Source organism: Dama dama, chromosome 18 (assembly GCF_033118175.1).
Source record: "Dama dama isolate Ldn47 chromosome 18, ASM3311817v1, whole genome shotgun sequence".
NCBI classification, from domain to species: domain Eukaryota; kingdom Metazoa; phylum Chordata; class Mammalia; order Artiodactyla; family Cervidae; genus Dama; species Dama dama.
In genome coordinates, this window is record NC_083698.1 from 75,158,202 (window position 1) to 75,184,344 (window position 26,143).

A 26,143-nucleotide genomic window follows, 5' to 3' on the forward strand; every position below is an offset into this window, starting at 1 on the left:
GAGAAACTGTAAAATAAATGGCTCATAAGGACCTCCAGCCCTCCTTTATCTCCACTGCTTCTACCATAAAAGCTTAAGTCAGGGTCTGCTTTTGTGATATCTTTGAGATAAGCAACAAGTCCCAGGAAACAAATAGTGAACACCACCATCAATTCCCTTAAAAAATTCTCCAGCCAAGCATCTGAATCTCAAAATGCTCTTCAGATCATAATAGCTAATCATTCATCCACCTACGCTCTTCCTTCAGTCAAGATGCTCTAGGAGTCAACACTAGTGCACCCTGAGCTCCGAGGCGCTGCGGGAGGCCACCGGAGGGTGGGCGGACTCTCAGATGACCCCAGGAAGAATGGATTCGGGCATGCCACCAGAGTTTTCTTTTCCTTTCGTTGTTCCTCCCTTGGGAACTCCTTGTTTGGGTTACAGGTCCAGGCTGGAAGGGAACAGATGGATGCAGGCTGGCTGGTTGAGAAGGGAGGGAAAATAATTTTTTTTCTGGTACGGGCCGCTGAAAATCAATCAGGGACAGAGACACTCTGGTAGCTCACGTTGGAGTCCAGGCTCCAAGCCTGGGGTCTTTGTTTTTGTGTTCTTACTAAAGTAACCCATGGAAATAGCAGGCTGCGTAGTGGGGGGCTCCCACTTCCCAGATTTGGCTCCGAGGGCAGAGGAGTCGGTGGGGAGGAAAAATCTGAACTTTCAAAAGCATCCTCAGGCGACAGGGGGAGTTTCAGGGTTGGCCTGGGGAAATGTACAAGGAGAGGGAGAGTCTAGGAGGGAAGGGGGGTGGCTGTGATCAGAGAGGCCTTAAAAGAAGAAAAAAGGGAGCCCAAACTGGGAGCCGGGAGAAAGCGGAGCGGAGAGGCGGGGCGGAAGGCGACGGGAGCTGGGACAAGCTGCCCCGGCGCGCTGGGCGCTGGGGTGGGGGGCGGCGGGGCGAGCGCGGGCGGGGAGGGCGGCGGTGACATCACGCCAGGGCCCCCTTCCCCTAGCCGGGTGGGTGGGGCCTCGGCGCGCGGAGCGGGCGCGGGGTCAAGGAGGGGGAAGAGGAGGAGCAGGCTTGAATGTGTCTGTGAGAGGATCGGGGAGGGGCGGAGGAGGCGGAGGGCGGGGAGGGAGCGCGCGCGTGGCTCGGGGCGCCCGGGCTCCCCCCGCAGCCCCCGACCCCGGCCCGGGCCGCCTCCGCGCCGCCGCCCGCGTCGCCGCTGGGACCCGCCGCGGGAGCAGGGACCCGGCGGGTGGGGAAGCGCGGGCCCCCGGCGCGGCCAGGAAGGAGCGAGAAAGCAAAAGTAAGGCGAGCCGCACTCCTCCCAAGTTTTCCCAACTTCGCCCCCTGCGGTGGCAGGCGTCCTGCTGCTCGGCGCGTCCCCACCGCGCCGCCGGAGAGTGGCAGAAAGAAAAGGGACGGGGCGGGGGCGGGGGCGGAGGAAGAGGGCGCGCGAGCGCGAGCCGAGAGTCCGGCAACATCTGTTAAAACTTGGGGGAGGAGGAGCGCGGGGAGGAGGAGGAAGAGGAGGAGAGGAGGGAAGGAGGGAGCGCAAGGGAGGGAAGAGCAGAGCCGAGGGACAACTTTTCCACCCGTGAGTAGCGCAGGCTGCGCGGGTAGGGACTGGGGGAGCCTCCAAGCCCGCGCGGGTTTCCAGGCCGGGATGGGACCTTCTTCCAGAAAGTCGCTTGCATGTGAGGAGGGGAGCGCAGTGGGGGCTTTCTTTCTTTCTCTTTCCCCTCCCTCCCGCGGGTGAACCAAATCAGAACTGTCACTCAGGGCCTGTGAGTCAGAAGGGATCGGATTACACGATCCCTGAAACCGATGCCGGAGTCGCACGAGCGGGCGGGAGCGGGCAGGGGCAACGCCACCGCCACCGCCGCCGCCACCGGCGCGCTCGCACACTCGCCCTCGCGCCCCCTCGCCGCCCCGACCCGCCCTCCCCGCGCGCCCCGCGGCCGCCCGCGCCGCACCATGCCCGTCGCCGGGGACCCCCGCGCCCTGCCCGGCCTCTTGCCTTAGCCCGAGCGGCCCGCGGCCGCGCGGAACCCGGAGCCGCCAGCCCGCGCCCGGGACGCGGGTCTATGGGAAGTTCGGGGACTTGACAGCCGCCGCCGCCGCAGGTACGTCCCGCCCGAAGTTCTTTGTTTCGCGGGGCCCCGCACCGGGGAGCCAGCTCCTGCGGCCGCGCCCGCGCCTCTGGGTCGAGAGGGGAGTCCCCGACGGGGGGCGCGGGAGGAACTGAAAATGGCTGTCAAAAGGCGCCCAGATTTCGGGAGCAGCCGGTAAGGCGTCGGAACCAGCCTTCCCTTCGCCCCCTCCTGCGTGATGCTCCCCTTCGCAGCCTCTGACCTGGCGGCCGTCCGGAGACGGGCTGGAGAATTTCACCTCCCGGAGTTGGGAGGTCTGGGGACGAAGTTTGGAGCAGTCGCGGTGACTGCACCCCTCGCTCCGACTCCCTTTCCCGAGGGCCGAAAGGAACTCCGCTAGCCCCCGGGGCTCGGGCGCCCGCCTTCGCACTGTTGCATGCCTCTGGGGGGCCGGGCGCGGAAGGCGGCGGGCGGTGGGTGCGCGCGAGGAGCGCCGCGGCGGGGGCTTCCTCCAGCCTGCGCTTCCCATCGGGGGTGGGGTGTGAGCCGGGAGAAAGAGGCGCGCCTCCGTCCTAAGAGAGGAAAAGTGAAAGTTGTACCATCTGTGGATGATTTGGGATTCTTTCATTTCTTTTCCTTTCCAGAGACAGCATTAAAAAAAAAAAAATGAAAGAAAGTAAGGGAAAAGACAACAAAAGAAATGAAAGGATTAGAAGCTGCAGGGAGTGAGTGGTGCGGGGGTGGTGGTGGTCGTGGTATGGGTAACCGTGGCGCCTGCAATGATCATTTAAGAGGTCGCATTTTCAGCGAGCAGAGTTGGGTATGAATCACTCTGCAGGGGACAGTTACTTTCTGGAGTTGCAGAGGGCACATGGGCGGGAGGAGGTGGAGAAGGAGTAAATATTTACCCCAAACTTAGGGAGTTTGTGAAGTGACTTCTAAGCAGATTGCCAGATGCCGAAGCACCACCGCACAGCCAGGCCTTTTATCCTCCCCTGAACTTTGTGCTTGAGTCGGCGATGGCACCTCCTTCAGGAGATGCCGTCCGGAGAGCGGCTGGACCCACGCTTCCCCGGCTGACCTCGTGTAAACAGACTGTGCGGGGGACATCCTCCGGGCGACTCCTCCCGCCGGCCCCGGGGTCTCATCTCCGTGGTGTGCAGTCCTGAAGAGATTCTGGCCTTGGGTACAGCGCTCGTGGCCCTCTGCCAGTTTATATATACATATATTTATGTAAAACATTTTCTCCCAGCTCTCTGCCAGCTGTTCCACATTTTCCAGCTGCCATTTCAGTTTGAAATGATGGACCGTCCGCATCTCCAAGAAGAGCCCCGTTAGTCGGAGGTATGGAGGGTCGGTCGCTGTGCAGAGACCTGGCCAGTGGCATTAGCCAGACTGGTTCTAGAAAACACCTTTCTTCGCTCCTTTATCTTTCTCCCTTTTCCTCCCGAGAGCCCTTTGCTGGAAGTGCGCAGTAATTAAGCTTTTGCCTCCCAATATGATTTTGGACAGAATTGGGAGATTTTTGATATCCCTGAAATATGCGTCTGGTGGAAATAAATGAACTTTGAAAAAGAGTTCCAGCTTGAGTGCCTTGGGCATAGCTGGTGGAGCCCTCTGCCATGGCCATTTCTATTTAAGACAGGAACTATTCATGGTCCCCATGTTACACTTTTTGTGTTGTTTGGTGTCTTAGCATATTATAGACAGAAATCTTAAGGATTGGCTTAAAGTATTAATTTTGGCCTAAAGTATTAATTTTGAGTATTTATGTAATTGCTCTGTAATTTGAATAGGTGCCTTATTGATTGATTCCTGTAATTATTTCATTTAGGTTTTAAATTAAAAATTAATAATAGTCTGACAGTTTCTTAATTACATGTGTCAAGATTATTTTGAAGGAGGAAAATGCTATGTTTCAAAGTAGTGAAATAACCTCAAAATCGCTCTATCTTTCTAAAGCAGACCAGTATTTCATTTGAGGGGCTATATTGAAGTAGCGGTGATTGGCCTTAACAATGTAAACTGTGTGAAGTATCTAAAGAATTTGTTTATGTTAGGAAATATTGGTCTTAACCTGGTACACAAACACTTTGGCCAGTTGGCCTGTAGTCAGACCTAAAACAAACATGAACTAACATTTAAATTAGTTGTAATAGCATACTTATAGAGAGAAGAGGTTTATTTTACACTAAAAGCTATTTAATCAGAAACTGCCTGCCTAAGGGGAGAGCCTTTCAGGGTATATAATTCTTAAAGTCAGCCTAGGAAAGCTTTGGTTTCAGATGCCTGAATGAGTCCAATGTGAGAGGTGTCTAGTGAAATTTCACACACACAGAAGCACTTTAAAAGGTATAGACTATATTGTCTGAATAGGCTAGTAGGTTCAACTCAGATACTTAACCAATTCTCGGTACCATTAACATGTTTGGATTCCTTGATCGGACCCTGACATAAATACACTTTTCCATAAATACACTTTTCCAGTATGTCGAATTTGCAAAGGACTACAGACAGAAATGAGAAAATTCAGTACTGATAAAAAATGACTCTGGTGAATTATTTCATTACTTATTTAATGAAAGTCATTAATTTATCAGTTTGATGCCCTAGCCTAAAAGTTGAACTTTCCTTTGTTTCTTGGCCAGTTTTCTTGATTACCTGCATGCTGTAAGGATTTCAGACTTCCTCTGTGCTTCGCCATTTAGGGGTCCTTCCATCTATGTGAGCTGTCCTGTTTATCCTTGCCCACTTTTTAGGAGAATAATGTTTGGGAATTTATGAAAGGAAACAATTTAATGTTCATTGTTCCATGCACTCACTTATATGGAGACAGTAGTGTACTAAGACAAACCAGTCTTGAAGGAGAAGTGGATCAGTGAGTCATGAAATCCTCAAGAAAACCTTAGTAATGGAATGTTAATGCTTTTAGACTATAGTAGATTATCTTAAAAGTCAGCCTTTTCTTCTTTATGCAATTGTTGTAAATCCCCAGCTAAAAAAATTCTTTGAAGGAGGTTTTAGTTTTGCTGGCATCCGTATTCTGTAGTCGGTCTGATCTGTTTTGGAAGATTCAAGAAATTTTCTGCCAACTTATATCATGAGAGTCAATTAAAATGCTGACATGACTGTAGAAGAAATTGTGTGTGTGTGTGTGTATTTCATTTGGTAAGTATAAGATTCTACTCTAATAATGACTTCAGGTTGTCTTTTCATGAAAGGCTACTAGAAGATGCTGCCCTTCACTTCCTGTTGTCATTTTTCCAGATGAAAATTGATTTGTTCTAGTTTCAAAGCAAATAAAGGGAGACAGAGTAAACAACAACAGGGCAGGGGGAACGCCACAAACTTTTTTCAAGTACTTTCAGCGTATTTTTCATCTCTACTTTTATTTGATGGGCCTGTGAAATAGAGCTGTAGACTGGCGAAGACTTTAAATGAAATTTCACACTTTGATGATTTTTTTTTTTAACTTTGATATATTGACAGCAAAAGGAGCTGCAAAGCTTTTTTATAACTTGAGCAGTAACGCCAAGCAGCAGTCAAATGTCTCTGTGCATTTGTGTTTAACTGCAGAAGAAAAACATGTCCATGGGCAGTAGAGGTTCTTATCAACCCCCTAATCCCAGATCCCAGCAAACCTTGAGGGCATGCCTCAGATCTTGCTGAAATCACTGTAGACTCTCACAGTTTGCAGATTAAATATGCTATGTGTTCCTGGCTCCAGCAACAGTTTTATGAGCTCACTAAGCTTCCTGTTTTAAGATCCTTTTCTTAAGTTTTTAGAAGCTGTTAAAGGCAATGCTGCCTGGAGTAAGTGGTACTTGTTAATTTAGAGACACTAGGTATTTCATGCTCTCTTTCGAAATTGCCAAAATTATGATTTTTCCATCGAAGGGCTAGTTTTACAGGGAAAGAAAGGGAGGGGAGCCGTTGGAAAGAAATCGAATGTTAACTGTGTTGGCAAGTGTATTCGACTGCAAACTTTATGTGGTGTCTCAATTGTTTCAAGGCACTTTTCCTTTGCCTCACCCCTTAAAATTAGACTTTTTCTACTTGTAATTCTAATGCACTATATTTTAGTGCCACACTTAGCTACTCATGACCACTTTCAGGTTGTTTTTTTTTTTTTTTTTACTGTGAAAGTGTTTTTTGTTCCATGTGTGTATATTTCAATCCGACAAAATGTCCCAGAAAATCTATGGCTCTCTAAAGAAACTGAATGAACAGGCCATTACCTAGTTAATAAGGTGGCATTGGAACATTCCAGCCCCCCTCCTGAAAGGCAATATTGTGTGGAGCTCCACACATGCATCTGCAGCATTTAGGGTTGTGTCCTCATATTAGGGTGCTTTTGCATTTTGCATACAAGTCATAATTAAAAAAGAAAATACTTACATCATCGTCCAACGACCTGTCACATAATTCCCAGGAGAACTCGAGCCAATTTTGTGCTTAAAGGTTATTCAATGAATGAAATTGTGAAAGCCCATTTGTCAAAGTGCTGCATGGTTTCTGTTAGTTTTCAAGCCCCAAATTCATTGTCTGCCCGGGCCGGCCATCAGTCATCAGTGTATTAGCGGTGCCTTCAGGCCATGGTGCCCAGCACTTCTTCACACCATTATAGCTTTGAAAGTGTACTCTGTCGACTTGTAGAATTACTGCTCTGATTTCCGCTTGGCTGGGTTTGAGGTAAGTCCCCTCCCTACCTTCTAGCTGACTGTAATCCTTGCTTTCTTTTAAAGCTTCTTGCCAGAGATTTAGGGGAAAACTTTCTTAAGGGCCCTGTTGGCATCACACTGTGGTTTTGTTGTGGCATGCAGTGTACATATAAATTGTACCTGCAGTAAATTGGATTGATTGCTGGCCTCAAACAGCTAGTGGGCTTTTCTTTACTTTTTTTTTTGGAAGGGAGGTGAGGTGATGTGTGTGTGTGTGTGTATGTGTGTGTGTGTGTGTGTGAGAGAGAGAGAGAGAGAGAGAGACAGAGAGAGAGAGGAGTATGTTTTAAACATCTGATTGTATATTTGGGTAATTTTTATGCTATAGAATGAAATTAAATAATAGGAGCTAAGTGTCATTTTATTTAAATCTGACTCTGGAAGTACCTTCAGAAGCCAGTGTGATATCCTATTTGTTAATTTTCTTGTGGAAATTTGCAGCTTTAGCTCCCTGGACTTTTGGGGGAGAATGGCGTTAAACACCTAAAAATACTCCAGAGTTGTATGTTACATGGGTTTTTACAAAAAGAGACTGAAAACTCACAATTCAGATTAAAACTAACTCTCCAATTGCTGTAATGAAGGAATGAGGCAGTGAAACCATATTCTCGATTTCATCTTGTGATATTTTGAAAAAGAATAATTCAGTCTCAAGAGACTTTTTTTTGAATGAAGCCTAAATGAACTAAGATGTATGGAACCCTGAATGGAGCATGGACCAGGCCATGCCACTTCAGGACAACATCTGTTGTTTGAAATGTGAGGTTCCAATGAAATTCCACACCAGGGCATTTCATTGGGAGGGTGCATCGTTTGGTATAGTTTGCATTGGCAGTTCTGTATATGATTGGTGGGCAGGAGGTGAAAAATAAGACAGCTGAAGAATTCTGTAAAGTTTATAGGCTGAGTCGATCAGGAATAATTCAGAAATTATTACTGAATAAACTGATTTAAAAATTCTTAAATTTTGAAAACTGTGCTTTTTACATTGCAATTAAGATTCAAGAATCTGTACTTTAAAAATCAGGAGGATAAAAAAGTACAGTGAACAGTACCAGACCAAAAAAATAAGTACCTTTGGGGTATCTTCAGCTGATTTTAACACCCAGCAGGTATTAGTCCCATATTTGTGATGCTTTAAAGGTAAATTCTTATTCATAGAACATGTACTCTATCCCCTTAAGCTTGATTGTCAAGGCACACCTAATTCTAGGAACCAAAAGTTATAGAAGTTCTCTTAGAGTGATTTTAAAATTAGCATTTTTTTTTCCTTCTGAAAATATTTGAAGACTTTTAATTCCTGTAAACTTTAGAGAAGTGAGACAAGGGGCATCTTTGATCAGTCATGATGTTTTTTTGTGACATATGTAGGTTTAAGGGAAATAACAGTTTTCATGAGCTTAGCTGATCTATAGACTGATAACTGACTTATAGATCTCCTTTTCTGTCTGAAGCTTGTCTGTCTGCAGCAAACCCACAGAAAATGGGGGTGTCAGCTCATTCCTTAATGGCACCTGCTATGCAGGGCACTTCCTGCAAACCTAAACCAACGTACACTGGCCTGATGTTTCAAAGTTTTTGCAAAACTCAGAAACAGTAACTAATAAGTATTAAATAGAGACCTTTATCCTTCAGATGTTTCTCATAAAGTTCTCCTGAGAAAGTTAGATTAGCTGATGGTCTTTCCTTTAAGTACACATAGCAGAAAAGGAAAACCGGCATACAAAACGTCATTTGTGATTTTAATGCTAGTAGCAATGATGACTTCATGTCAAATAAGATTTTCAGTAGTTGAAGTTAAATATATGACTTTTTAAAAAGTTGAGATGTAGTTAAACTACTGAAATCAAACTCACTTAATCCATAGACAAGCAATTATTTCCCCTTAGAGTAATTCCATTCCCTTTTCAAGTAATTCTGTTTGGGTAGGCCTATCATGGATACTGCTTATCTGAGATGAGGAGCTTCAGAAACTGGGAAAGAAAGATCTGAAAAAAATAGGTAGCAGATTTGGGGGACCCCTTAGGCTACCAAAGACCATTTTTGGTGACTTGAACAGAGAGGAGTTATTTGCAGTTAAGGCTTTTGGTTTTCCTAATTATGGGGGAATACAATCACATGTAAACGTAAAATAATTGCACATTTAAAAATATTATAGTTAAAAATTCATGAAGATTTCATTAAGAACTTACGAAGTTGAGCTTGCAGGAAAGAAAGGCATTACAGACAGGGAAGGGAGAGGAAGCTGTAGGAATCTTGGGAAATCTTGGCATGTTACAGAGGTTATGCATATCTAATTGATTTTAAGTTCAGAAAGATATCTTGAGTGCCAGGAAGCATCAACCATATTACAAACCTATAAGAGATTTTTCTATAATGCATGATTATATGAAACCCACTGACATGTTTCAAATTCCCTGAATTTTGCTCATGGAAACTCATGCTATTTCTCACTTCCAGAATTGCTCTAAAGTTAAAATTGCTATTAGTTTGTGCTTTTTGATTTTTAAAAAATAAGTTTTCCTAGAGCAGCCATTTTCTTTAGGAACTGAATTTGAATGCTGCAGGAAGGTAGAACTATTTAATAGAACATTTTACCTAAATGGTTGTTCCAAGACTAGCATCTTGAAGAAGCCGCTAATCTGCTAGTAAGTAATACAGGTGGGAGAAATGTCACTTTTCAGTGATGTGCTGGAAGCTCCTTAGAAATCCTTACACAGGCTCCTTCTGGATTTTTCAAACATTAGCATATTAGGAAGATCATTCAGCTTAATAAACTTATGGACAGGTATAAGTAAAGATACTTCTCTGGAGGAAAGCTTTATTCCTCTTCAGCAAGAGCTCCCTGAGTTGCAGGGAATAATTTCTCACTGAAGGCCTAATCCGCCACACTGTTCAACGCGCCCTCTCCTAAAATGCCTTATTCCTGCCTTGGCAGTAACTGATCAGAAACTGATCAGGTTGCCACTAATCAGGCTTTTAACTTGTTTTAAATCTTTAAATGCATCAAGAAAAAAAAAAAATCCCAAATTCAGGACACTGAAAAATAAACCAGCTGGATTAGGGAAACGGATGAAGTAGTCTGCTGTTCACAAAGGATGCATTATTAGTTTAGAATTACTGTCTCATTTCACCTTCGATTAGAAAGTCATTTTATACAGTTCAAACATCATTTCAAATGTTGATTTTAGCACTGGTGCTTCGTTGTTGTTTTTTTTTTTTTTTTAAACATTTTGAGGAGTTAACCCATTCAGAGAATCCTGCTTTGTGTGCATCCCAGGGCTTACTGCAGAGATCTGCAAGGGGAAAGGCTGAATAGTGATTTTTCATGCTCTCCATTTATTATATAAAGCTTTGTGGTTAAAGTTCGGAACTCCACTGAGGGCTCTCACACAGGAAGCCCATGAGATAGGTCTGCCCCCTCACCACTCACACACCTAATCGGTTTAGGGCAGCTGATGAAGGAACACATTTGGAACCGGGTTAAGAGCCTCTGAAGCAAGTTAGAAGTTTGGTTATGTGAAGCACCCAGCCAGTGCGGTTTCTTGAAGAAGTCAAGTGTCCCCCAGTCCTTTAATGTAGAGCGACACACAGGGTATTGCATTGCCGAGTGCCCAGAAAGTTGTATCTCCCCGAATTCTGTTGGTGAAACAGCTATGTGAATGCACTCAGGGCCGCCGCCGACCACTGTCTGCTGGGGATACTGCCGGACCATTTGTGCGGAGTTTTCCAGTGCTCGCGAGTCCTCCCCGGGAGCGGGTGACCCGGGTGATGCAGAGTGAGGAGGGCCGCTCCTCTGGCTGCGGAGGCCCTGCGGGGTTCTGATCGTCCCGACCCTGGTCTGCCCTTTCGCTGGGGCGACGCTTCTGGAAGGCGGATCAGAGTGGAGCCGGCCTATTTCAAGGAGCCAGCGCTGCGCGGCGGGGCCTTACCGCGCTGGGGAGGGAACTGACGGCGAGGCGGGCGCCCCGAGGCCGCGGCGGCAAGAACTGACGGCTGGGGCTCGAGGACGCGGCCCCTCAAACCGTGCAGGGAACAGAAGGGAAGCCAGTGTGGAAGCGCAGGATGCAAGCGCGCCCAGGCGGCACAGACCACAACCCACTGCTTACTAAAAAAAAATAAAGTATATATATATATATATATATATATATATATATATATATATATATATATATATATATATATATATATATATATAAAATGCAAAATGACAACATCTTTGCAAAGATGAAAGTTTCTTTCTTACTAGCTCCAAGTGGCCACTCTAAAGGGAGGGCCACCCTTGCGGCTTGGTGCGGTGGGGGATGCGCTATTTCCGGTGCAGACCCCCCTCTCCCATTCTCCAAATTGGTACATGTTGCGGCTTTTCTTTGGCCGCCTTTCCTGTGAAGATGTGAAGATGTGCGCTGCAGCATCACATGGTCAGTGACTCCAGGACACGGTGTCTTCTTTTGCTGCAAGTTAAGATTTATAATTTAGCTAGGAAAGACCCACCTGTGGGCAGGTTGCTAGTAACAAAGGGATTAGGTTTAAAAGAGGGTCCAGAATGAATTGTGCCCTGGGTTTAGGCCTCAGGGAAATTACGAAAGGATCAGGGACAGTTAGTTGAATGGGGAAAAGCCAGGACTGTTTGTTTTCAAGAAGGCATTTTCATTCCTGCATTTACCTATGAAACTTCAAGCTTTAGCAGGCCTATTAGAGCAGTTTTTCTTCATTCCTTTTTTTTTTTTTTTTAATATACCCAAGCTCCTAGGACTCAAAACATCAGCTACAGATAGTTTTTCTTTCCTTCTCTCTTTTTTCTTTTCCTAAGCATAAAGAGTCAAGGGGCATGCCAGCAAATCTTGTGTATAATGTTGCAGTGGTGAAAAGGATTGAAGGAGAACAGTTTGACTTTATAAGAAAAGGAATTGGGTCTAAAAGTCGCATTTCATTCACATCTAAAAACCAGTGGTATGTTTTCCTCAGAGAAAAATCTTTGAAGTGAAGCAGAACTGAAGTTTTCCTTCAGAGTTATGTTCTAAATAAATTCTACTTTATTATTTAAGAAATGCCAAGTTTTAAAAGGAGTCCTATCGGTTACTGCCCTAGTTGTGTGTATTTTAGGATTCCATCAGGAATTTTTACTGGTCACTTCTGTACCTCATGCTTTGCTTTATCTCAGGACTGAGGACTGAGTTTTCCAACTCGGCTGAACATCCTATGAAAAAATTGCCACCACAGCTAGAAGCAGACCCTTTTCTCTCACTAACTCTTTAGGCAGAGTTTTGATGAGGTGTGAGAATCTCGAATGTGAAAACTTTCTCCTTTGTAACTGACAGAGACAAAGTTGGGATTTTATCAGTAAAAGAAGCTGATATAATTTATAGGGATATACAGGAAGCAGATGTCTGCCTTGGCAAGTTGCCATTTTTATAGCCCTGTTGCAAGCATAAACCACACTTTTAAATAATTAGTTACTAACTAATGAGATCCAAAAATAAGTTGTCAAAATAGAAGAAGGGGGTAGACTTTCCAGTGACCAAGGGCCTATTTCTAAAAAAAATCAGTTTTGAACAGGAGGATGGGGGAGAAATTAGTATTCTCTAAGACCATTAATTAGTGTGATTTCAATCAGAGCCTGGGGCTTTACCTCTTCTTGGGAGCCTCTCTCTGGTGATGAGTATTTGGAGGGTTTTTATTGCTATGTTAAAATGAAGTCCTTTGCTTGGGGGAAAACCAACAACTCCACAAAAACCAAGTTTGTCAAGGAGCTTTTGGTGACTCTCCTCACTACTATTAATTAGTTTCCTCTCCTAAGGAAGAGACAGACTGAATTCCTACCAAGAATCCCATCTCTTCTTATTTTATTTATTTATTTATTTTTTCTATTCCATTAGCTGATTTCTGTGTCTGGTATCAATAAACTCCATCCAGATTGCACTGATAAAACTATGTGTGTTTCGAGGGAAACAGTTATAATAAGTGCCTCTTTATCCAAAATGGTTGAAAATGGAGTGTTTTGATTGATTAAATATTCCTGTTAAAGTTTTTGTGTAATTTTCCGGTTTACAAAGAAACACGGGCTACAAAAGAAAAGATATGTCGCTAAGTCAATGGCAGTTAAGATTGAAGACTGATGAACTGAGTCACAGGATCATTGTTGGACTGTGTATTTACATAGTAAACACTCTTGCAGGTATGAGGTGCTGAGGAGGTAGCCGGGGCTTGTCCTCGTGGAGTTTAGGGTCTAGAGGAGCAGACAGACATTCAGCAAAGACTCCACACAGATGCAGAGTTGATTAGGATGGTGGTTGGGATGGGCTGCTGGAATTCAGCACTTCATTCTGTAGTTCATCGAGTCTGCAGAGATTTCAGTGAGGACCTACAGCATTGTACAGAGTGGTGAACAAAAACATGTCTGCAAGTTCAGTGATCTTGATAATCACCATCGCTGTTTGAAATAGAGGTTCAGGGGCCACCTCCAAGCACCAGGGGTTAGGCTGGCAACTCTGAATGTTTCGCTGAAACAAAACAAGGCTGATTCAGATGGCGCTTGTACTACCCTGAGAAACAGTGCTGTGGATGAGGTTGAATGGTTCTAATTGCATGCTTTAAACATGATATTTAAATCAATTTAGTTCCCTTCTTGGCCTTTTGGCTAAGATCAAGTATAAATCAATTTGGGGGGAGCATTCAAACAATTTAAAGAATTATTCTGGGTTTGGTAGAGCTGGAAGGGATGGTTGATAATTTCTCTTTCAAGGGTTCTTGACCTGGGTTGGAGGGCCTGTGATCCCTTGAAAATCAAATGGACAGTTTTTTTTGTGTGTTTAAGTCTATTGGGGAATTCCCTGGTGATCCAGTGGCTAAGACTTTGAGCTCCCAAGACAAGGGGCCAGGGTTAAGTCCCTTGTCAGGGAACTAGATCCCGCATGCCACAACTAAGACCTGGTGCAGCCAAATAAATAAATAAAAGTAAATATTAAATGTCTTTTATTAAAAAGTGGATGTTCTGGCGGGGGGGGAGGATCTATAAGTTTTAACATCTCCTTAAAGAAGATTGGACACCCCACTGCCCCCAAGGTTAAGTCCCTCTGTGTGACACTGTCTTGTGACAGAGAAGGAAACTGAAAGTGAAAGGTGCTCAGTCATGTCCGACTCTTTGCGACGCCATGGACTATACAGTCCCTGGAATTCTCCAGGCCAGAATACTGGAGTGGGTAGCCGTTCCCTTCTCCAGGGGATCTTCCCAACCCAGGGATCGAACCAGGTCTCCCACATTGCAGGTGGTTTCTTTACCAGCTGAGCCACAAGGAAACTGAAGTGTCGGACAACTCCAGGGGGCATCAGTAAGGCCCTCCCCATTGACTTGTGCACCATGGCAACCTTCAGAAAAGAAGGCCTACAGTCCTTCACTATTGTGATCTGTTGGGCTCTTTGAGTAATGTTTCTGAATTTGGAGTGGATCTTATAATTGATATGTAAATTTAACCTAGGGTGTCTTTTTGTCTTTTTCATTCTAGAAAAGCTGTTCTTAAATAACTTGTGTGCTTTTCAGTGAATGCCAGTGGATAATCAAGGAGAAGATGTAGAAGTTACTGGAAGAGCTGTTGCTCCAGGGCCACGAGGCCTGTGGGCCTTCAGCTTTTCTAGTTAGTTATTCTGGGTTTCTTCTACTATAAAGAAAGCATTTGCAGTTCCCTTGCTAATGTGAGTTAAGGTTGACTAAGAATCCTCCATCTGTTTCTTTAAGACGTTTAGTCCATGACCGGGTTGCCTAGTTTGTTTCACTAATCGTTTTGATGGAACACAGTGGTATCGGCTCAATGTAGAAAATAGGCAGATGACTCCATGGAAGAAATGCCCGCAGTCTAGATAACTTAAGGGAATCATGGTAGAGAGGGGGCTTGTCGTCTTTTGTTGTATTCTTTGTTATTGTGGATCATGACTGCAAAAAAGGAACATGAACCAGAGTGAAAATTGATGAATGATGAGCTAGGGCGATTATCACATGAATGACACCAGTGAAAGACAGACTAACTGCCCTGCCTTTAGCTGAGTTTTAATATTTCTTAAGTGGTTCTAGCCTTTGCTGTCTGTGATCTTTTGCCTTTTCCTTTAGGATCCAGAGTGTGTTGTTCTGTCACCTTTGACGTTTTAAAAACGTAACTTCAGTGAATGGAAATGTTCTGCTATTTAGAGAAAGCTTCAAGAATATGGTTTTCCTGAATGAATTAGGCTTAAGAGGTGTATTGCAGTTCACATATCTTAGTGAGGAAAGCAAAATCATTGACCAGAGTCCTCTGATTCAAAGCTTTGAGTTAGAATTGGATGGGAGAAACCATCGGTCACTTTTTTTTTCTTCTAAAAGATTTCTTTTTTTAATGTGGTCCATTTGAAAAATCTTTATTGAATTTGTTACATTGTTTCTCTCTCTCTCTCTTTTTTTTTTTTTTGGCTTTTTGGCCATGAGGCATATAGTATCTTAGCTTCCCACCAGGGATCAAACCCACAGCCCCTGCATTGGAATGTGAAAACTTAACCACTGGATGGCAGGGACGGCCTTGTCAGTCACTCTTTAAAACATCTAATTAATAACTAAAAGCTGTCCCTGGCTTAAAAAGTTGTCCTACTTCCCTTTCTTATAAAATTGGCCACCTTCTAATAAATGTCGGAGACATTTGGAGATGTGGCTTGGAGTAATTTGACACTTGGGTTTCTCACCATAATCACAGCTGAAAATGGAGATACTTAGACTGTTTAATAGGAAATGCCCAGTAGGATTTTGGGGAGAAGTCCCACATCATGGACAACTGCCTCTGTCCTTCTTTTGCACACGTAGACAGAATTCAACTGGCTTGTTACTAGAACCTTGAGGCCTTTTTGTAAGAAAACTTGTGGGGAAGGGACGTCCAGATTTCACATCGGCTGATGCTCTAGGCTGATGCCTAGGCTGATTTTGAATTGGCTGATGCTCCTTAGGTGACAGGTGAAGTGGCTTTTGGGATTTCTTTTTTCCTCCATCTTATTTGAGGTTGATGGTGCTGTTGTGGATTTTTTCAGGGATTCCTGGTTGCCAGAGCTGAAGGAATGAGAAGGCGTCATGGAGGCCCAGTCCCAGAGCTCGACGACCACTGAGAAAAAGAAAGTGGAGAATTCCATAGTGAAATGCCCCACTCGGCCAGATGTCAGCGAGAAAGCCGTGGCCTCCAGCACCACTTCCAATGGTGAGCGGCCACGGGGATTCCCTGCAGCCAAGCCTGCAGTCCTGTTGTGTGCTTGGCATTCCTCGTGAACTGAGTGATTGCACCTGGACCTGTGTTTGTCCTCTGAGAGGCTGAAGAGCATAAATGGAGGTGGTTTCTGGGGGGAGGGGCTTGGGATGGGCAAGCTTTCGGCATCTCTATTTTGGCAGTGAAGCTACATGTTTTCTTCCAAATTTTCTAATTTGAGATGTAAATGTGATAGGTTATTTATTATAGGAAGTTCCTGTTTTGGCATTTTGGAAATCATCTTGATGAGTCTGGCAGGACTTCAAAATACTTTGCATTTCACATCGGAAGTCTCCACTCTCTGGATAATTAGTGATTAGTTATTACAAAAGACACAAGCGCTGTCTTGTCCAAATTAGTGAGAGGGTCCCCTGCCAACCCCCCAAACCCTAAGGAGTCCACTCTAAAAGATTTTAAAAGCTGTTAATGGTTGACCCTTCAGTAGTGGTTGAAGGTTGAGCCTCATCTAGTTTCTGAGATGCAGGGTAATGTCCTTAATTTGCGTTCAGAGATAACAGAGAGCCACTGTTTCTCTGTGCTATATGTTTTAATATTTTAAGCATAGTGCTGAGAGGCATTTCAATTTAAGCATGGAGCCTTGAAAATAAATTCCAGACCCCACCTCTGGTAAAAACAGACTGAATAAGTTAATGGTAACCTTTGCTTCCCGTCCTTGCTTTTCATCCCTGCTTTAAGACCATCAGCTCCTTAGCTTTCTGTAGATTTCATAGCCACCCTTGGCCTTCATGAATTGCACTCTGCTTTGCAGTGTGTCCTTGGGAAGGATAGGCTGGCTGGCCCGCTCTCAGTCCTGGACACTGCCTACCTGGGTAAATGAATTTGGATCTGCTGAGCCAACCTGCTCCCTCCCTCCCTGTGGGTTTGTGTTTTATTTACTCCAAGAAAGGTTTGACTAGGTTGATTTCTAACTTTTTACATGCAATGAAATGGGAGGGTCAGAATCTGCTTTGGAAGGTCACAGCCTCGAACCGTAGGCTGTAAGTGCAGACATCCAGTAAAAAAAAGCTGCACCTTCCGGTCTGATTGTGACGCCGTCTGGTCTTGCCCTCTGTGCCTACGAGTTGCTCACCTGTCCCCCGTCCCCAGTGTCAGCAGTGTGCACTGCCGGCTTGGGTGGGCGAAGGGAGGGACTGGTGATAAACCCACTGACTAATGAGTCCCATTTTGCCTTGATCTATAGGGAGATCTATTTATATCTGAGTTAAAATAATGAATTTACTTTACACACATAAGAAAATATGTCCCTATATCTCCCTTGATTCGTGGTCTTTCAAGTCAAGACTAGACTCCAAGTCAAGACTTTCAAGTCAAGACTCCATTATTTTAATGGAGTCTACTTTTTGCATTATTCCTCCAGTGGAATTATAGAAGTCATATTTTCTCCCTAAAAAAGCACCCCGTGGCCCTTGCTTCTTTTCTCTGGAATTTGTAAAAATTAGACACGTTTATTATGTGAGACAAAGAGTCAGTCTATGCCGTGTAGGTGATTTGGGAATTTTAATAGGAATTTTTTAGTGGTGTGTGTGAATGAGTGAGCCTGTGTGTAAGTGTGTGTGAGAACAGGGGAGGCGTGTAAGTGGGTAGAAGCTGGTGGTGCACCACGTGGAGTCTCCATAAGCCATTGTCCCTTCTGTGAATTTCAGCAGAGTAACCACAGCGACCTAGCCTTGGTGAAGGTGCTGCCAAGTTGGCCACTCTGGCACCAGAATGCATGCTGGGCAGGTTTTTGGTGCTGCCGCATTTGTCTTGAGCCACTCTGATCATGAGTTGTCCCCATTAACTTCCTTCGGGTGCCCGGGAATGGTGCTAACCTAATCAGCCCCTGGCAGCCAGGAAGCCACTGGGGAACAGTAGCCAGGGAAGGAGTAGTCACAGTTTACAAAAGTTAGTCCTTGAGTCCCAGATAACCACAGAACTGACTGAATCTGAATTCCATGGGTTTTCCACCCGATCAGGCTGGGTTCTTGAAGCACCCTCTAAGTGGGTGTAAAGCATCCTATTTGGGGGCAAAAGCTCATTAGTCAGGTTTGCAGGGCTCCTGCCTGAATGATAGCCTTCCTAGAAGCCCTGTGAGTGCTGACCATTTTTTCCAACGTTCTATTTCTTGTAAGGGATTTACTCCTTTTTATTTTGGGATAGCAAAAAGAGCTGATCAAATAAAGGGAAATGGAGGTGGTGTTTGTAAACATCAGTGGCAGTCCTGCTGGAAGGCTCCAGGGAAACCAGCAAATAAGTTTAAAGAAAAGAAAAAGTAAAATGAAGGAAAATAAACTTCTTTCCTTGTGTTGGCTTTACATAAGCAAAGCTAATAATGGTAATGATTTTTTAATATAAATTTCTCTGCAGGAGGCATCTAACTATCTAACTAGTTCAGAGCCTCCTTATGGCACTAGGATCGTGCTCAGGGGGTGGAATGGCCCGGCTTCTTTGTTCTGCCAGCTCCTACCTGGTGGCATGTTGCCCTTTGCTCTCAGTTGTGGTCACACGGCTAGTCTGGGGGCTTTGGTCTGGGTTTGATTTGGGTTTTAGAGTTAGTGGGAGGTGGGCTTTTAAAGGTTGGCACACTGTCATTGCCATGGTCATTCATCTATTTGTCAGTTCTGTCTTTTCTCTGAAACATTTCAGAAGTGGTTGGATACCTTCACTGAGGCTGTTCACAAAAAGGCTATGAAAATTACTTAGATTCTACTACATGTAGTACCAATTGCTACTGTTTCCATGGGGTTCTTAGCCTTTCCTTACAAAGCTGTGAAATTTAGAGATTTGTAAATGAACAATTAAAAATAAGTTCCATACCAAGATATATTATGGACATAACCTGTGTATTTTCTCTCTCCCATCCACAATTTCAAGAGTAAAAGAAAACAAAAACTTTTTGTTATTGGCGCTGTGTTGGGTTGACTTAATTAACTTTTCCAGCCATTATGTGCTGCAATTTGTTCCTGATTGTGGAGCCTTCCAGCCAAACCACGCACATTCCTCTGCATGTCCTTACAGATTTGTTTTCTTACTTTTCTCAGTTGAGTATCTACTTCTAGAATAACAAGTCATACGTTTTGTGTAAACGTACACATACACACAACCAAAATGTATGGTTCAAAAACCTGAAGCAACATTTTAAGGAAGGATTTGTCTCAACATTGAACTTGAAAAGAGCACAAGTGAAAAGCTGTTTTGTAACTTATGTGGAGCCAAATTGATTTTTGTAACATTTAAGGACCTATATCAACATATGAAGCATTCATTACACTTATTCAAGAACCACAGTGTATGTTTCATGTGCTATAGTTTGATTTTAAGCTTTAGTGTTATCTATTAAGCATAAATGATGAGAGGACATTTAGTTTTCTGAATATTTGTTCACTGCACTTGACATGTAAATGATCATTTTTGGCATCCAGGATGGTGTCTTGCACATATAAAGTGTGCACTCAGATATTAGTTGTCATTGTTTACTTAAAAATCTCTAAATCTGTTAATATGCTAGTGCCTTAAATGAAATGCCTTAATGATCTGTTTTGTTTTTTTGGAATGAATTCATTAGTTTCCAAGCTGCATGTTGTATTTTGTAAATAACAGACTTTTTTTTTTTTTTTTTTTTAAATCTAGATGTCCCAATGTATTAAACATTTTCATTGTCCTGTTAAATCTCCTTCGATGACTTGCAAACACTGACTTTTCAGTGTGAGGTGTTTTGTCTCATTTTTGGTCTATGATTTTTTTTTTTTTTAAAGAGGTAATCTGATATTTCTCATTAACCTACTACTCTGCTTTAAAAAAAGAAAGTAATAATAAACGTATGTAGGTCCTGGTCTTGGGGATCTTTTATCAGATCTGATAGTTATTGGGAACATACCTTAAAGTGATAGAAAGCAGAAAGTATTATCTTAATGGTGATGCAATGTGAAACCAAAGCTGATAGATTAATAAGGGAGAGGAAGTTCCCTGTTCTCTTTGATTATTTCAAAAAGAAGTGCTTGGTTCTCCTCTGCTTAAAAAAAATTCTTTGAGGTTTCTAAGGGGAAAGTGTTGTGGTCGGCAAATATATAGGAGATGCTTTTTTTAAAAAAACTCTAACTTTTGATTGCTTCCTGGCCTTGTGATTTTCTTTCAAACTGTCCAGTAACTCTTATGAGTATTAATTGGAATATCTGTTGGTCTCCTTGCTGGGAGTAAGATAGCTCAGAATTTTGTTGAGAGCTTGGAGTTTGTCAGCCACTCACCACCAGGATCTCTTGTCTCTTTGACCTTTTTTATGGTAAGAGTTTATAGACCTAATTCTGCTCAGAAATGGGTGGACGGTTCACACCAAAAAGCCAGTAGATTGTGAGTTTTAGGTTGCCTGTCCCTTTAGATGTTCAATCCCTTTTTTCTTGGCCACATCCCATTTCCTAGCACATGACAGATGGACAGATGGACAGAAAGGACTTTCAGATAACCCGGTTTCATATTGTGGGATGTTGGATAGGAATACCCCAGGGTTTGGGCTGAAAGTTTGAGCTGAGTTTTTACACCAAGGACTAGCTTGGTGAATGTGGGCAAATTCACTTCTCAAAGTGTCGGTTTCCTCATCTGTTTAGCAAGATACTAATTAGACCCACTTCACAGGATCTTTAGGATTAAACGAAGCAGTGCCTGTACATAGTAAGAGCTTAGCAAACATTAGCCAGCGTTACGGGAATGAATTAAATGTTATGAATCCAAAACAAAAAAGATCATGCTTTTTTGAAAATGCACATAGATTTTGAAATTAATGGAAAAATGATTGGCAAAAGTAATTTTGAATTTGCTGAACTCTGTCTGAAAAATAGTTCAAGATGCTTCACAAATCCTCAAAGTGACCAAGTTTACACATCTTAAGGAAGGATGGATTAAAAAAAAAAAAACACCAAAAAAATCTGTGTAACTTCCTTCTGAATGCCTTCTTAAGCTAGAAAATGGGAAAGATAATTTTGAGAAAATTTATTTTGATTTAACTTTGAAAACTAACATTGCTTTTTTATATTGTCTTAATATTAGAAACAACATACAGTGCATCTGCTTTCTTGATTCCTTTTTAGGGGTAAACTGTTTCCTTTCAGGTTAGTGGTACCCATTTATAGAGTAGTTTGCGCTGCATTAAATTTTATGCTTGTTCAAAGAGTTTTCATGTTTTTAAACCAACTAACTCAAGACGAATAATCTGATTCTCATAAGAGCCCTGACATCCCTTGAGCTCTCAGGAACTCATGTGTTCCTAAACCTGGCAACCTCTGTCTTCTTATTTTGGCAGAGTGTATCGCCTTTCCTGCAGTCACCCAGGCTTGAAACCGCACCATCACCTTTGACCCCTCCCTCCCTCTGGCTTCCCGTGTCCTACCAGTTTTGAGGTCCTGGTAGATTTTCCTCTGTAATTATTCACCCATGTGTCCCTTCAGGCCACCCTACCACACAATACTATTTCAAACCTCACTACCTCATGCGTAGACAATTAAAGTAACCTCTCCAATCACTCTGCCCTGATTCATGGAGTTGCTTCTGCCCAATTAATCTTTTAATGCTATACCCGTACTCTAGAACCATCAGTGATTCCCAGCTACTTGTAAAATAAAGCTCAAAACCCTTTGCCTAATATTGTGAGATAATCTTCCAAAATCTGACCTCATTCTACCTCTCCACTCTGCTTTTCTATTTCTAACCTGTGATTTATCCAAATTGAAGGGCTCCTCTTCATTCATGTTGCTCCACCATAGAATGACCTTTATGCCCAACATCAGTGCATGTTTACCTTCTTCTCAAAAGCAGCTCTGCACTTCGGCTTTTTCTCTCTCCGTATAGTCTTGCATCCTTTGGGGGAACTACCTAATAACGCTTGAATTGGAGGAGAGTATTTTATTTATTATTATTTTAATCAGTAGACTATATTTTAGAGAAGTTTTAGATTTACAGAAAAATAATTGATCAGCAAGTACAAAGAGTTCCTACTTACCTGTCTCCCTGGTTTCCCCTGTTACTAACATTTTGTAAGTGTCATAATGTTTGTTACAATTGATGAACTAATCTTGATACATGATGATTAACTACAGTCCATGGTTTCCATGAGGGCTCATTCCTTGTGTTGTGTGTCCTATGGGTTTTGACAAACGTATAATGCCATGTAGCTGCCATTATGGTATCCTACAGACTAATTGCACTCCTAAAATTTCCCTGTGCCCCTTTTTTTTCAATCCCTCCCCTCTTCACTGTAATACATGAAACTTTTTGAGCATAGCACCTGGTTTGTCTTTTCTCTGCCCCGACCTCATCCTCCTTCAGTGTTTACAGGGCCCCAGCCCGCACAGTACACAGATCTGCTGGAACCTCCCTCGGCTCTGTGGGGCAGGGGGCATGTGTAGCCCAGCAGTGGGGTGGATGCCAGGGTTTCTTCCTGCCACTTTATTGCTGTGTGATCTTGGGCTAAGTGCTTAACATCTCAGAGGCTGCCACAGTGAGTTCCCAGATACGGCAGCTATTATTAGTAATAGTAATACTTTTACTATTAATAGTAATAATTCAGGGCAAAATCTGGAAGGATTTAATTCACTGACACTTTTCATCTCACGCCTTTCAACACAGTATCATTTGTTGATAATCTGTGCTTGGGTAAGGTTTAACTTGATTGAGGCAGTTAGAGGGTGTTGGCTTACAGAAAATCCTTACAAGTGGTGGTCATCAGGATGGAGCTTAACAAACAAGGAGATGCTAGGAGCTGGGCTCAGGAAACAGTACCTCAAGTTATTGGTCTTAAAATTGGTACAGGTTGGATTTACTGAATCAAATTGGTGAGGCTATTCCTCATTCATAAACATGCCTTCACATTATGGGGTAAAATCAGTAATTCTGTGCTGATGGGCTTCCCTGAGGGCAGAGCTGCTCTGTTCTCTTGTGTGGGGCTATTGGACCTTCCCTTCAAAAGGACAATTTCTCAGAGAAATCAGGAATAGACTTAATCTGATCTCGCTGCAGTTTTCCAGACTTGGGAGTAAAAAGAAGCCACAGCATTATGTGTTCTGCTTGTGGAAAGTTTCTGGGTTACCCTGATTACTTGTGACCCAGTGATGTGGGTATTTCACATTTTCAGAAATAAACTGATCAGAATCAACAACAGCAACCAAAGAGTGGAAACTCGGGGTCAAAATGGTGCTTGTGGGAGGGCAATGTCCCTCTGTGGAAGTATCTTGGTGGCTTTCAGCCAGGTACCGCTTTGAGTCCCTACTTGAGGGGAGGGCTCTGTTCCAGGAATGCTAAAATATGCCATCCTGAACATTGGGAACCCTGAGGGTCCCAGGCAGAGAAGGAGGGAGGGTGATGGTGAAAGCAAAAAGCTTCTCGTTACTGTGTTTACATGGAAATCTTGCCAAATCCACAATTTCTGTCTGTTTTTAAAACTTTACATACAGCACCACTTACTTTTTTTTTTGGGTGTACACTTCTGTGAGTTTTGACAAATCCATTAAGTCCTATAAATACTACCACAATCAACATGCAAAACAGCCCCCTCCCCAAATTTGGGCAGATACTTGCTTTTAAACTCAGTGTAGTAATAGTTACCTTATGAGTAACTGATAAGAAAAAGCATTAGAACTGTGTGAGTTGCTTGGTATTATGATTAAAAAAAAAAAAAATCTGTGAGGTTTTAAATCCTGTTAGTTATACTCAGTTAGTTTTTTCCTTTTTGTCTAAAGATTTCATATTAAATTAGTAGTAGAACTAAAATGTTCCTAAAAACTGCCCAAAGCATATCATCTCATGTCTTTTTTGAGTGTCCCAGTCAACATATTGTTTTCTTTTAGGCCAGTTGAAAATACCATTTTGTGCTTAAAACTACAAGGCAGTCATATTAATGAGGGCTTTTTTTGTTGTTGTTTTGCTACCATGAATGAATTGCAGGAGAGGGTTAGAATCAGAACGTTTAATGCTGCTCTAACCCAGAAGAAAAACATCCAAGGCTTTGTTAGGTCTTCTTCTTTCTTTCTTTTTTTGGTAACATCATTCTTTTCCCCTTTACTTTTACAGATAGAACTTCATCTTAGGAAGAAGAAATTTTTCTGTACAAGTTATTCCTACTCTGACTTAGGCTGCTGGTTTTTTCTTTCTTTTTTTTTTTTTTCTTTTTTCACTCTTTTTTTCCCCTTTCTTTGACTCTTTCCTCTTCTTGGTCTCTTTCTCCCCCCCCACCCCCCGCCTTTAGTTGTAGAAAGTTGAGTTCCATCCCAATTATTAAATCTTAGGAGACCATTCCCACATGGTTCCGTAAATGGTAGCTTCGTCCTGCGTTCTTTCATCTCTTCCCCTGCTCTCTGGCTTGACAGTTGAAAAGGTCTGACTGTGCCATACAATGGCTTGATTGGTTTCTCTGGGGGAGACTTTTCCCTGCTTCATCATCCGCCAGGCAGGTGGACCAGAAAGTCTCTTGGTTCTTTTGTTGCCTCTCAAAGTCCGAGGTCTTTGACTGAATAAATCCGCCGTCATGGGATAATTTGCTAAAAGGAGCCTGAAAGATGTGAGAGAAAAGCCTCCCGACTTGGGTGCCGCATTAATGAAATCACAGAGCCTTGGAGTTTGCAATTGAAAAATCACCAGGAATGCAATGGGTGGAGACGGAGCTTCTTTTATTTCCCATAATAAACTTTTAGTTCTATCATTTAAAGCCTGCCTAGTAGCCCTTTGCTGGCCCACTGGCCTGAGCGTGGGTTTTTTTTTTTTTTTTTTGCATTTGTACCCATGTTTCAGGGGACAGCCCTGTCCGGCTGAAAGCCATTTGGGTGCTATGTCTAGTTAGTCATTAGATTATTACTAGTGGATGGAAAGAATTCCATATGACAGGACTAAGGTTGAGTTAACACAGGACGAAAAGTAATTTACAGATAGGCTGTCCCCAGCCATCTTTGTAGCCCCTGATAAGGTTTCATTTCAGAATGGATAGGCGACATTTCCACTTACGGGCCCATTCTGCGACACCTGTGATAACAGCTTCTGGATCCTAATTGAAATTGGTTTCAAAATGGATTTTCACTTTTCTCTGTCTGTGGAAAATATTGAATGGACTCAGAGCTGCCACAGAGAACCCCGGACCTCGGAAAATGGAGCGGGAAGCTAGGATCATCTTTCATAACAGTGTCGATGATATGACAGTTTTGTTATCTGTCTTATTAATGAAATCATTGATCACCTGATGAGGGAGATAATAAACTACGGTTCCCCCCACAGTGTTGCCGAAGCTCAATTAGATTCGGATTACCAATAAGGAGGGGGGGAAAAAACAAACAACAATGGCACTGAAGTCGTAAAGGTTGATGAAAAGTTTTCCTTCTCCAAGTGACCATTTCAGATCAACACATTCTGAGTGATTGCTGTCCAAGTATTTTGAAATTATAGAAGCCAGCGTCATAGTCGAAGACTTATCTTTTGGGTCAAGTCACCAGTATTTTTAGCAAAGACCTGTGAAGTGAGATTCAGAAGTAGAAAGGGCAGTTCTGAATTAAGTGTTTTGTAAGGGGAAAAATGGGGGGGACGGGGCAGGAAATCCCCAGATCCTCCCCCCAACCCTCCGATAGGGTGAAGGGATTTGATGCTTACCCTGGATAGGTTTACTGGGCAAGAAAGACCTGGCTAGGAAAGTAGCTCATTGTCTCACTCTTAAAGCGTGCTGGGAATCCTAGTAAGATGGGAATTAGGTTTGGATTTAACGAGGCGGCTCTATTGTTTGGTGCTGGGCTGCCTTGGAATGTGCCCTCTTGTTCTTCTCCAAGGAGGGGAAGAGACACTGATGACGCTCATGTTTCACGGTGAATTGTATTCCTAGGTGTTTCTCCATTCTCAGAGCCAGCAAGGATCAATCCAGTCCCATCTGAGCTTGAAAGAGGAGCTGTGATCAAAGGCTTTAATGATGTCACTGATCTCTGGTGATTGATTAGGAGCAGAAGTTCTGGAGGTTTCTGCCTTTCCTTATCAATTCCAATTCATTAGTGTCTAACATTAGGGTAGCTAGCTCTTCGTTTCTGCAAAATTACAGAAATGAATGATATAGAAAACATTGTATTTTTCTTCTGGATC

At 43.2% G+C, this 26,143-nt stretch overlaps 1 protein-coding gene across 4 annotated transcripts in view; it reads left to right on the forward strand.

Annotated features, from left to right (window-relative positions):
• Positions 1–1,377: 1,377 nt before the first annotated feature.
• Positions 1,378–26,143, forward strand: part of GLI3 (GLI family zinc finger 3) — a 302,150-nt gene continuing 277,384 nt past the window's right edge. Inside the window, exons 1-2 of one of the 4 annotated variants that reach the window (XM_061165650.1) lie at positions 1,378–1,577; positions 15,840–16,003. In XM_061165650.1, coding sequence (XP_061021633.1) covers positions 15,880–16,003 — 124 coding nt within the window. In that variant the 5' untranslated portion in view covers positions 1,378–1,577; positions 15,840–15,879. Of the gene's footprint in view, positions 1,578–1,988; positions 2,107–15,839; positions 16,004–26,143 lie in introns of those variants that run through there. The other 3 variants (XM_061165652.1, XM_061165651.1, XM_061165653.1) reach the window with 3 other exon arrangements.